Genomic DNA, 13,610 nt, shown 5'->3' on the forward strand with positions numbered 1-13,610 from the left:
TGATATTTCACATTAAGAGATAATAGCTATAGCTAGTTTCCATCTCCAGTCCTTAGGCTTTTAGCAGAGAAAGAAAGAAAGAAAGAAAGAAAGAAAGAAAGAAAGAAAGAAAGAAAGAAAGATTTAAGGTTGCATAAAATGACAATGTAAAATCACAGATGTTTAAATAAATAAATAAATAGAATGTTTGAAAGGTTATTTGATAGGGGCAATGCAAATTACATAGTATAACTTCTACCTGAAAAAAGCTGTAGAAACTGATGATTCACATAAAGAAATTATAGCTATAGCTAGTTTCCATCTCCAGTCCTTAGTCAGGCTTTTAGCAGAGAAATAAATAAAGAAAGAAAGAAAGAAAGAAAGAAAGAAAGAAAGAAAGAAAGAAAGAAAAGCAAAAAAAAAAACCTTTTAAGGTTGTATAAACTGACAATGTACAATCACAGATGTTAAAAAAATAAAATAATGACAATATATATACATACACACATACATATATCAACAGGGATACAGCATATGTAAATATTTAAAGTCACATAAAAGTTACGTAAAATGACAGTAAAATCAGAACTGTTGAAAATACTCCCATTTCTGATGTTTCTTTAGCCAAGTTCCAATAAAAAATAAATAAATAAATAATCCTAAAGGCTGCACATGCGCATACAAATCCCAGAGCCTTTGCTCAAACACTTCCTCTCTGTCATCTTAAAGTCACACTGTATCCCAGACCCAGTCGGATCAGCTGATTTCTGTGTGACCCAGTGAAAACAAAACCCCGTCCTAAGGGCCGGCCATGGCACGGATCCACCTGATTGGCTCTCATCCGCGTGTACATAAAGGCTGACCCCCCCTGCGCGCGCTCCTGCCCCGTTCTGTGCCACCGTCAGTGCGTCCGGCCACAAGCTGCGCATCACCGATCGGCGCTCGATTGGTTCCGTCTGGAGAAACCATGGCAGACCGAGAGGATAATGTTACCGTCCCTGAGTTCAACTCTCTTCTCCAAATGGATCCCTACCTAAAGCCGTTCGAGAAGGACTTCAGAAGGAGGTAAAAACAGCTGTTTGTTGCGCCGCGTGTCTCCAAAATCAGTCCACGGTGACGCGAGTGAAAGCCGGCTTTAGTCTGGACTCAGTGTCAGGATGAAAAACACACACAAATAACAGATACAGAGCGATATATATATTTTTTTGCATTATTTTCCCTAGAGTCACCTTCTGCTCTGACATCAGGTTTGACCGCTCAGATGCGCACATGACACTTTTACGCATCTGTTTCCTCTGATCCTGCTGCGGCTGAAGAGGCTGTTCCGCTTACGCATAATGAATGAACAGCTACCAGGATGTGTTTTCACTGTAGGAAACAAGTTGCAAAAGAAAAGCAGTTTGTTTCTCAACTTCCCTGTGTTTGACAGTTGTGGAGTCCGCGTGCGTGTCGTAGTCTGGTGACGTGCGCAGTGCGCCCCCCCCCCCCAGGTGAAAGGCTGAACTGTGTTTGGGTTGTTTACCTCCAGACTTTCAACAAAGATGCTCTGTCTGTTTCTCTCTTTCTTTCTCCTTCTACAGCAGGGGGGTCAAACTTATTTTAGTTCAGCGACCACATTCAGCTAAATATGATCTGGAGTGGGCCGAACCAGTAAAATTATAAGATAATAATATATAAACTGGGATGTAACATATGAAAATTTCACATCATGGTTATCATTATTATCGTGGTATTATTGAAATTGAGCTCAAAATGTTCAAAAAGTACTGATACACACACTGAAATAATTAAACCATGTTGTATTAAAAATAATAATAAAATAAAATAATAGGCACAATATACTTTCTGTTGGCAGAAACATTCAAATATTAACCCTTAGTGGTCTGAGCCTATTTTGGCCGTTTTTCAGTCCTTTGGATTTTGCCTTTATATACTACACTGAACAAAAATATAAATGCACCACTTTTGTTTTTGCTCCCATTTGTCATGAGCTGAACTCAAAGATCTAAAACTTTTCCTGTGTACACACAAGGTTTATTTCTCTCAAATATTGTTCACAAATCTGTCTAAATTTGTGTTAGTGAACACTTCTTCTTTGCTGAGATAATCCATCCACCTCACAGGTGTGGCATATCAAGATGCTGATTAGACAGCATGATTTTTGCACAGGTGTGCCTTAGGCTGGCCACAATAAAAGGCCACTCCAAAATGTGCCGTTTTATCACACAGCACAATACCACAGATGTCACAAGTTTTGAGGGAATATGCAATTGGCATGCTGACTTCAGGAATGTCCACCAGAGCTTTTGCCTGTGAATTGAATGTTCATTTCTCTACCATAAGCCATCTCCAAAGCTGTTTCAGAGAATTCATGAAGAAGACTGTGCGAGGAAAATGGTGGTCACACCAAATACTGACTGGTTTTCTGACCCCCTGGACCACCCAATACAGTAAAAGTGCACATTTTAGAGTGGCCTTTTATTGTGGCCAGCCTAAGTCACACCTGTGCAATAATCCTGCTGTCTAATCAGCATCTTGATATGCCACACCTGTGAGGTGGATGGATTATCTCAGCAAAGGACAAAGGAGAAGTGTTCACTAACACAGATTTAGACAAATTTATGAACAATATTTGAGAGAAATAGGCCTTTTGTGTACATAGAAAAAGTTTTAGATCTGTGAGTTCAGCTCATGAAAAATGGGGGCAAAAACAAAAGTGGTGCGTTTATATTTTTGTTCAGTGTATATAAACAAATGTTTACTATACCCATGTTTGGGATCTTTTTTTTCAGCACAACTTCATCTATCTCATCTGCCTATTATTTTTTCACTTTAATCAATCAATCAAATTTTATTTATATAGCGCCAAATCATAACAAAAGTTATCTCATGACACTTTACATATAGTTAGTCAAAACTAGACTCTAAAGCCAATTTACAGAAACCCAACAGAATCCTCCAGGAGCAAACACTTGTGACTGATGACAGTGGCGAGGAAAAACCTCCCTTTAACCTACTATATCAACACAAAAGGACAAAAAAGACACAAAAAATATATAAAATCTGATTTGAAAAATATACAGGGTGGGGAAGCAAAATTTACAATATTTTGAGGCAGGGATTGAAAGACAGTGTATGACCAATTAGTTTATTGAAAGTCATGAGAATTTATTTGCCACAAGAAAATGTACATAATAGAAAATGTTTTTATTCTATGTGTCCTCCTTCTTTCTCAATAACTGCCTTCACACGCTTCCTGAAACTTGCGCAAGTGTTCCTCATATATTCGGGTGACAACTGAGAAAAAACAACTAAATGTTCATTGTAAATTTTGTTTCCCCACCCTGTATATATTGCATAAATAACTCAAAGATGCTTAACAAACCTTTTCAAAGACTTTAAAAGTGAATATTGGTTCCAAATGTTAGATATATAAAATTAAAATTGTAATAAATTAAAACTATTCTCAGATATTTGACATAAAAGCATAGCTTTACAGAGGCGTTTTTTCCCCTAAAAGTGCGGTAATCAAACACGGTTATCATGATAATTAGAATTTAAACAGTAATACTAACAGCCTGCAATTTTACAGCGGTTTATCATTATACTGGTAATCGTTACATCCCTATTTATAAATAATATCAACTCCAAACCTTTCTCTATGTTTTAGAACACAAGTGTTAAACATGCGGCCCGGGGGCCAAATCCAGCCCCCCAAAGGGTCCAATCTGGCCCGCGGGATGAATTTGTGAAATGCAAAAAATTACACTTTACATAGTAACAATCAGTGGTGTCAAAATCATTTTAATTCAGGTTCCACATACAGACACATACAGTCCAATTAGATTTCAACTGGGTCAGAACCAAGGTTATAATAGTTTTGGATTTTTAATTATAGTTTAGTTTTAATTAGTTTTGACTTTTTTTTTCTCTTATTCAGTTAGTTTTAATTAGTTTTTAGAGCAGGTTTGTTAGTTTTTATTAGTTATCGTTTTTTTCTGAATGCTTAGTTTTAGTTTAGTTTAGTTTTAGTATTAGTTTTAGTTATTTCATATATTTATCTTCCTCATCATCCTATTCAAAGAAATTAGTGAGGCGTGGATATGTGTTACCCTGGACACTTTATTTGGGGGTCGGGTTAGGGCGGCTCATGGACTGAGCAGAGACACAATGTACCGTACAATGTCTAAATTCCCTATAGCAGGTTGAGGTGGGGTGCAATCCATACACAACGTCACTTACGTGAAACAATGCGAAGATGTGCAAAGCATGAGAGGAGATGCACAAAGCAGCCAGCAGTTAAAGCAGATAGAAACATATATAACCAGCTAACCAGCAGTTAAAGCAGATAGAAACATATATAAACCAGCTAACCAGCAGTTAAAGCAGATAGGAACATATTATAAACCAGCTAACCAGCAGTTAAAGCAGATAGAAACATATTATAAACCAGCTAACCAGCAGTTAAAGCAGACAGAAACATATATAAACCAGCTAACCAGCAGTTAAAGCAGATAGGAACATATTATAAACCAGCTAACCAGCAGTTAAAGCAGATAGGAACATATTATAAACCAGCTAACCAGCAGTTAAAGCAGATAGGAACATATTATAAACCAGCTAACCAGCAGTTAAAGCAGACAGAAACATATATAAACCAGCTAACCAGCAGTTAAAGCAGACAGAAACATATACAAACCACTTATAAACATATATAACCCAGTTCCTCATCAGTAAACCACACCTTAGCAGATCTCTCATCTCTTAATCATCTCCAGTTCCATTATTAGCCAAGTTTGCTTCAGTTCAGTTCAGCTAGCTGTAGCTAGTAACATCAAACGTTTTTGAACATTCTAACAGGTTCCATACCTCTGTAGTTGGATTAGTTTTCATCCTCCTCTTTTCTCCTCTTCTAAACTGTGCAGTTCAGGGCTTGGAAGGCCTTTTCATGGTGATAAACTCTCCAGTTTTAACCTGGATGCTAGTTCAACACTGACTGTCCTTTAGCTCAGCTCTGTCTGTCACTCACGCGCACACACACGGTACGCCAAAAAAAAAAAAAAAAAAAAACCCGACCCATGTATCACTACAGTAAACCCCAGACAGGACTGTGCTGCTGTGTCCCAGCTTTAGTCTGTATGTTCCAGGTAGAGTGGGGACCAGAAGACGACTGGAAACCACAAATGACCAGTCATGACAGACTGTGAAGTGTCTTATGGTGTCACCAGCTCAAACTGCTGAAGTGAAATAAATTAATTTCATATCAATCCGACATTGACAGAGACGAAAACGAAGGGAATTGTATCCATAATTTTTATACGTTTTAGTTAGTTTTGTAAGCTCACAATACAGTTTCAGTTAGTTATCGTTTTTTTCTTTTAATTAGAGTTTTTATTTATTTCAGTTAACGAAAATGTTTTTTCAATTTTAGTTTTCGTCATTTCGTTCGTTTTCATTAACGATAATAACCTTGGTCAGAACCAGTAAAATATTATCATAATAATAACCTATAAATAATGATAACCCCGAATTTTTTCTTTATTTTTTTGGTGTAAAAAAGTAAAATTCCATGAAAATGTTTACATTACCAAACTATACTTTTACAAAAAATGTGAATAACATGAAGAAATATGAACAAACGGAAATGTCTTAAGAAAACTAAATGCAATTTTACCAATATTTTTGCCTGTTATTAAATGGTTTTTGCGATTGTAACACGCATGTGTAAATGATAAACTGATAAACCGAGGCATACTAGTGTTAAAATTGCACTTGTTTTTCTTAAGACAATTCAAGTTGTTCATGTTATTTAGAATTTTTAGGGAAACTTTGCAGATGTAAACCTGATCATAATATAATTTTACCTTTTTCACAGTTATCATTTTACTGGTCCGACCCACTGGAGATCAAATTGGGCTGAATGTGGAACTGAAGTAAAATGAGTTTGACACCCCTGTTTTAGAGTGAAAAAAGTAAAATTACATTATGAAAATGGTTTGAAACTATCCTTTCAAACAATGTGAATAATATAAACAAACTGAAAAAAAAGTGTAATTTTAACAATATTATGCTTCAATTTATCATTTCCACATTTACATTATAACTTACAGATCACAGTGGATCTACAAACACACAAAACATTTACTAACAGGTGAAATATTGTTAAAATTGCATGTACTTCTCTTGAGACATTTTAGGTTGTTCATATTTGTTCAGGTTATTCTGATATTTTTGCAATATTATGCTTTGTTTTAGTGTAAATACATGAAAATATTTACATTTACAAAGAAAAAAAATTGGATTTGTGAGTATTTATAGGTTACTATGACCCACTTGAGATTGAATTAGTCTGAATGTGGAACCTGAACTAAAATGCTTAACATCATAGTGTAATTTTTGCATTTCACAAATTCATCCTAAGGGCTGGACTGGACCCTTTTAGCGGGCCGGATTTGGCCCCCGGACCGCATGTTTGACACCTGTGATCTACATCTCTAACTCTTCATCCTTGAATTATTCCTCTCTTGTCCTAAATATGAATCCATCCAGAATGTAGAGTTGGAACACATTACCTACCCTCTGCAGGCTACAGTATTTGATTGATTGCATTTGTTTTTGCGGTGTTGAAACCTTTTACTATAGAAATAACCTCTGAGATGTTAATTGCCTTTATTCGGGGCTCATATCCTGCATGATTTCCCCCTTAAGGCCTCCATACACATTAATAATCAGAATGGAAATTTCAAGAGGCTGCATTTATTAACCTTTACTAACATTCATTATTCTGTGATGTAGCCTACATGATAGCGAGTGCCCAAACTGTCCTACCAGGTGTACCTAATAAAGTGGCCAGTGAGTGTATAAAGGTTGAAGGTTAATTCTGTTTATTATCCCAGTATGGAAATTCAGTCTCTTCATTTTACCCATCCTAATTCTACGATTGACCACCTAAATAAATAACCCATATGAGTAATCAGGAAAGCAAACGTCAAAGAGTGTGTGATTTGCTGAATGCACTCGTCACACCAAAGGAGATTTCAAAAATAGTTGGAGTGTCCATAAAGACTGTTTATAATGGAAAGAAGAGAATGACTATGAGCAAAACTATTACAAGAAAGTCTGGAAGATACTATTAAAGAAGAATGGGAGAAGTCGTCACCCGAATATTTGAGGAACACTTGCGCAAGTTTCAGGAAGCGTGTGAAGGCAGTTATTGAGAAAGGAGGAGGACACATAGAATAAAAACATTTTCTATTATGTAAATTTTCTTGTGGCAAATAAATTCTCATGACTTTCAATAAACTAATTGGTCATACATTGTCTTTCAATCCCTGCCTCAAAATATTGTAAATTTTGCTTCCTCATCCTGTAAATATCGCATATGAAACCAATATTCGTAATAAAACTCCCATATAAACCAATACCGAAACATACTTGCGTTTCTTTTGTTGTTCAGTATACAATGCAATACACATTTATTTGACCACAGCTCAGTGTAAGATTTATACCAGAACTGCCCTAAATCAACAGAATTGGTAACTGAAATCGTTTTCAACCCCTCGGCCAACTCTGGCCAGAGGAGTATTGTAGTTGTTTTGTCATCTATTTATCCATTGAACAACATATTGGCATTATCTGTAGAATGCATTGAGATATCTGCACCAAATGTACACTGTGGATTCATCTTGGCACGGAGCAGAGGTCTACTGGAAATAGGTGACCCTGACCTACTTTTTCAAGGTCAAATGGCAACATGTCTTTTCAGTGGCGTTAATCGCTATATGTAGCCGAGGGGTATTAAAAGTGTGCAGCGTGTTGCATTACGTTTCTGTGTCAGTTAATACACCAGTATGCACAAGCTCTTTAACTGACACGAAATTCTAATGCTAAAACGTAACTGTTATACATGAATTTTCAAATTTACAAGTGCGTTGTTATTTTTTGATTAACATTTCAACTTATAGGCCTAGTTATACACTACTAACAACAAGTTAAGGATATTTCTTTTTTTTTTTTTTTGGCTTTTTTTTTTTTTTTGTAAATAAAATTATGTCTGGTCATTAATTTCAATACACAAAAAAGTAAAAAGTGCTGTGCAAGAATCCCAACTGAAAAAAACAGCCCAAAAATGAAAACTATCCTTAACTTTTTGTTTGTAGTATATGTACTTTCTTGTGTTCTTGGACAAAAAAAAAAAAAAAGTTTTAATGGTTGCAATGGATCATTCTTAATTATTTTCTGACCTCTCAGAGAAGCTCAGTGAGTCGGGTTAAATTTGAGAATAAACCAGACTGATCTCATAATTGCATTGTATGTCACACCAGTTCTTATGGCATTTGGCGTGAAATTGTGTGTTATTCAGTGCCATTTGATTGGGTATCAATGTACGCCAAGATCTCCGGTTTACATATCCGTAACCCCTAACTAGGGGTGTTAGAAAATATCGCTTCTGCAATATATCGCGATATTTCATTTCACAATACTGTATCGATATTAAAAAGTACTGTATCGATATTTTTAGGTATTATTCAAATGCAGATATGGCGGAGGTTAATTTTTGTTTTTCTTTATTGTTTATATCTAATTTATTATTATTTCACACTGTTTTATTAAATAATGGTTATTTGAAGGATCCTTAAAGCACTTTTTACCGTCTGAGAGAGGCAGATGTTAGTTCCTTTGGAAAAAAGGAGAATTAGAAAAATTTAGTGGTATAGCATTAGATCCTGTTCTGATCAAATAGAAATGTGTTTAGTATTTGTGCATATTTCTGGTGTAATTCAATTCTTCCAGGAAAAAAAAAAAAAAAAAAAAATAAATAAATAAATAATCATAATAATAATAAAAAGAAACAATAAATTGCCTTTTTAAGAGCATCATGATATATCGTATCGTTATCCTAGTATTGTGATTTGTATCGTATTGCCAGATTCTTGCCGATACACACCCCTACCACTAACCCTAACCACTTATCGCATGGTATTTGACGCAGCGTGAACACACACACACAGAAAGCATATAATGCGTACTGATAACACGCCAATTAAAAGTGGCGTCACGTTGGACTAACCAGGTGAATTCAGATTGAAACTCCTCATTCTAGTTCAAAATGGTAAAACATCCACATTAAAGCACTTCATGATGCTGGATGGTCTCTGAAGCAAATAGGGAAAGGTGGTCTAATACATTTGTTCATCTCTGTATATTATATTATATATAATAGTATGTGCTGCTGAAGGGCTACACTATGGTTATCTGAGTCATTGTTGCCTTTCTGTCAGCTTAAACCGGTCTGGCTGTTCTCCTCTGACCTCTACAAGGCATTTTCAGCTGGATGTTTTCTCCTTTTTTCTTTTTTTGGACCATTCTCTGTAAACCCTAGAGATGCTTTTGTGTGAAAATCCCAATCAATCAGTAGTTTCTGAAACACTCAAACCAACACCAACCATGCCATGTTCAAAGGCGCTTAAATCCTGTTTCTTCCTCTTTTTGATGCTTAATTTTAACTGTCTCAACTGTGTGATATGTACTGAGATGCTAATCAATGATTATCTTGTTAGATATTTGTGTTAACATGCAGTAAAACAGGTATACCTAATAAAGTGGCCAGTGAGTGTATAGCCGATATTTAAAAGTCTATTAATGGTAGACAGCAAATAAAATAATGATTTAATGATTTTTAGTAGCCATTTGTAATATATGCAACACCTACTGGGTCTTAACTGCAAAAAAAGTCACAGTTTCTTCTTATTTTAGACAGTTCTAGTTCCATGAATGATTTTTGTAATGATTGATCATAATGGGCAGAGATTACCGGTCCTATTTAACATCCCACAGTACATAGAAAACACAGCATGAAATGCTTTTATCACCCCAAGGAAAAGAATAAAGTATTTGAAGCAAAATTACTAAGTGAGTATCCCAAGAACAAACTAGTGCTTCATACATGACTTTTTAAATTCAGCTTTAATGTGTTGCTGTGACCTGAAAAAAAGCAGCTCTTTTAAGTGGACTAACCCCGTGTCCGCATCTGGCCTTGTATGATAATCATTGAAAGAACATGGACACACAAAGTAAACAGACTCTACAGCAGGGGTCTCAAACATGCAGCCTGGGGGTCAAATGCGGCCCACCAAAGGTTCCAATGCGGCCCATAGGATGAATTTGCAAAGTGCAAAAATTCCACAGTCAAGGCTGTGGAACTCATTTTAGTTCAGGTTCCATAAACAGACCAATATGATCTACGGTAAAATAATAGCAGAATAACCTACAAAAAATAATGACTCCACATTTTCTTCTTTGATGTGAAAAAAATATTACATTATGCCTATAAATAATGACAACTTCTAATTTTTGTCTTTGTTTTTGTAGAAAAAGTAACATTAAATTATGAAAATACTTAGATTTACAAACTATCCTGAAACAATAAAATATGAATAACCTGAACAAATATGAACCTGAAATGTCTAAAGGAAATTAAGCACAATTTTAACAATTTGCTGCCTGTTACTAAGTGTTTAGTGTCTTTGTAGATCTGATAATGCACATGTAGAAATTAGGGATGTAATGATTACCAGTATAATGATAAACCATGGTAAAATTGCATACAGTTAGTATTACCGTTTAAATTCTAATTATCATGATAACCGTGTTTGATTACCGCACTTTGATAGGAAAAAACCCTATGTAAAGCTTCGTCAGATATTTGAGTATAGTTTTTATTTATTACAATTTTAATTTTATATACTAAATATTTGGAACCAATATTGACTTTTAAAGTCTTTGAAAAGGTTCGTTAAGCATCTTTGTGTTATTTTTGCAAGAAATTATATACATTTTTCAAATCGGATTTTATATTTTTTTATGTGTTTTTTGTCCTTTTATGTTGATATAGTAGGCCAAAGTGAAAAAATAATAGGCAGATGATATAAATGAAGTTGTGCTGAAAAAAAAAAAAAGATACCAAACGTAAACATTTGTTTATACAGTATATAAAGGCAAATTCAAAAATACTGAAAAACGGCCAAAATAGGCTCAGACCACTAAGGGTTAATATTTGAATGTTTCTGGCAACAGAAGGTACATTGTGCCTGTTATTTTATTTATTTATTTATTTTTTTCAAAATACAACTTGGTTAAATTATTTCAGTGTGTGTATTAGTACTTTTTGAACATTTTGAGCACAATTTCAACAATATCGCGATAATAATAACCGCGATATGAAATGTTCATATCATTACATCCCTAGTATAAATGATAAGTTGAGACATAATATTGTTGAAACTGCACTAAATTTTCTTAAGGAATTTCAGTTTTTTAAGGTTATTCACATCTTTTTTTGTTTGGATAGTTTATAAAATTAAGTATTTTCACAATTTAATGGGTTTTTTTTGTACTAAAACAAAGACAAATATTTGGAGTTGTCTTATTTCTAGGTTATTATAATATTATTTTACTGGCGTGGCCCACTGGAGATCAAATCGGGCTGAGTGTGGCCCCTGAAAGAAAATGAGTTTGAGACCTCTGCTCCACAGACTCACAGATAATTTTACCTTTTTACTCCGTAACATCCCGAATTAACATTTATTAACTCCTCCAGCTCAAATTAACTAATTAATTATTAAGTCCTTGTGGCTTTGAAAACACTTTGAGTTTAATTTTGATCTGGTTAATATATTAGAAACAGATGCAAAAAAAAAAAAAAGGGAATAGCTAAAGTTGACAGAATAGCGACGGCATGTATTCCTTTCTTCTTCGATAAGATCTCTTATTCTCATTAATGGATGTGAGGATATGTTGGCAAAAAAAAAAAAGTGACAGAGTAATTCTTCTGCTCAAGATCCACACCCGCTTGTTTTTTTTTTTTTTTTTTTCTTAAAAACAATTCGGTGCTTTCTCTTTTTTTTTCCCTTTAAGCTGACACTGATAATGATCTTCACCTCACATTTCTGCAGTATCTGCCCAGTGCCGGGTTGTCCCAGAAATCAGACCTTAAAACTCCATTTATCTGTTTTCATTACTGTGCCTGATCGTGTCTCTAATGTGGCAGGTAAGGGACCACCTGCTTTGTATTTGAGGCATGCGAACAGGGCTCTAGCCTTGCGGAGAGATGAGCGTGTCAGTTCCATCTCAGACACAGCTTGGGATTGCTAGGCTTCACCGAGCCCTAGACGTGTCTCAAACACCTGTCTTGCTGATGAAAATGGCACATAAATTATTTTACATATAGGTGCACCGCTGTGTGAAGGTTAATTCTTGATAAGCCCCTGGTGTTCCAAGGCCCAGATCCAAAACACCATATCATGAGCACGGGCATAGAAATCAAGAGCTTTCTCAGGCTGCGGTGTCACGCTGAGTCCCCTCGCCGAGCTGCACAGTGCTAAGAATTCAGCTAGCTTATCAGAGAAAGACCTCTGACCACACAGACTGATTCTTTAGATTTCACCACCATGTCACGGCTCAAGGCTGCCCACATCTCAGGTTTGTTGAACTTTGCTTCACACCAGACAAAGCTAAACCTGTCAGTGTAAGCCCGGACTTTGTATTTACTAAAATGCTTTAATTACAATGTGCTTAAACGATTTAAGTTTTATTACTATAAAATGTTAAGTGTATGCTACTAATTTGTAAACATAGTCGAAAGTATGAAAAAGTTTAAGTTGAATGGATTTAAATCACTAAGTTTTAGTCATGACCACACCTTTTTATCTCCGCATTGCATTGTGGGTATTGGGCATGTTGTTGAAAATGTGTTCTTTTTCTGTGCAGGGGTTCAGCGGGGTTGTGGTGTTAGTGTTAATTTGGACTTAATGTGTGTATGTCAATGTTTATTGGCCTTTTTGTGTTTGTTTTTGTATTTTTGTAGAGCTGCACCATGAGTCAGAGCCATAGGAAGAACAATGGCTTTACTGTTCAGCTATAATTGTTGTCATTTAGTGTAAATTTTTATGCCTTGCCAAATTTAAAGCTTTTCCTGTACTGGTAAATTACACTGAGCTAACTTCCTGCCTAACTTCCATCCACGCTACAATATATTAAGTTGAATAATTATACAAAGTAAATTATATAGCAAAACATTTTAATTTAAATTAACTTGGAATTGAGTCCAATGAACTGATGATATTAAGTCAAATGATTATATAAAGCAAATGACATTGCAACAAATTTTAAGTTAAATTAACTTGGCATTTAGTGTGTTGTACTTAAAATAACAATTCCATTCAAACCAGGCATTTAAGTTTAATACTCATGTTTTCATTACTCATTACTTTTTTTTCAATGCTTAATGCATTTAATTACAATAATGCTTTAATGACAATATACTTAAATGATTTAAGCTTTATTACTATAAAATGTTAAGTATATTCTACTAATTTGCAGACATAGTCGAAAGTACGAAAAAGTTTAAGTTGAATGGATTTAAATCACTAAGTTTTAGTCATGACCACACCTTTTTATCTCCGCATTGCATTGTGGGTATTGGGCATGTTGTTGAAAATGTGTTCTTTTTCTGTGCAGGGGTTCAGCGGGGTTGTGGTGTTAGTGTTAATTTGGACTTAATGTGTGTATGTCAGTGTTTATTGGCCTTTTTGTGTTTGTTTTTGTATTTTTGGAAGAACAATGGATTTACT

The 13,610-nt window shown here is 35.0% G+C and overlaps 1 protein-coding gene across 1 annotated transcript in view; it reads left to right on the plus strand.

Moving 5' to 3' along the window:
• Nucleotides 1-780: 780 nt before the first annotated feature.
• Nucleotides 781-13,610, plus strand: part of gbe1b (glucan (1,4-alpha-), branching enzyme 1b) — a 323,593-nt gene continuing 310,763 nt past the window's right edge. The window contains exon 1 of the mRNA XM_030152339.1: nucleotides 781-1,044. Coding sequence (XP_030008199.1) covers nucleotides 947-1,044 — 98 coding nt within the window. The 5' untranslated portion in view covers nucleotides 781-946. The remainder of the gene's footprint in view (nucleotides 1,045-13,610) is intronic.

This window comes from Sphaeramia orbicularis, chromosome 13 (genome assembly GCF_902148855.1).
Source record: "Sphaeramia orbicularis chromosome 13, fSphaOr1.1, whole genome shotgun sequence".
Taxonomy (NCBI): Eukaryota; Metazoa; Chordata; class Actinopteri; order Kurtiformes; family Apogonidae; genus Sphaeramia; species Sphaeramia orbicularis.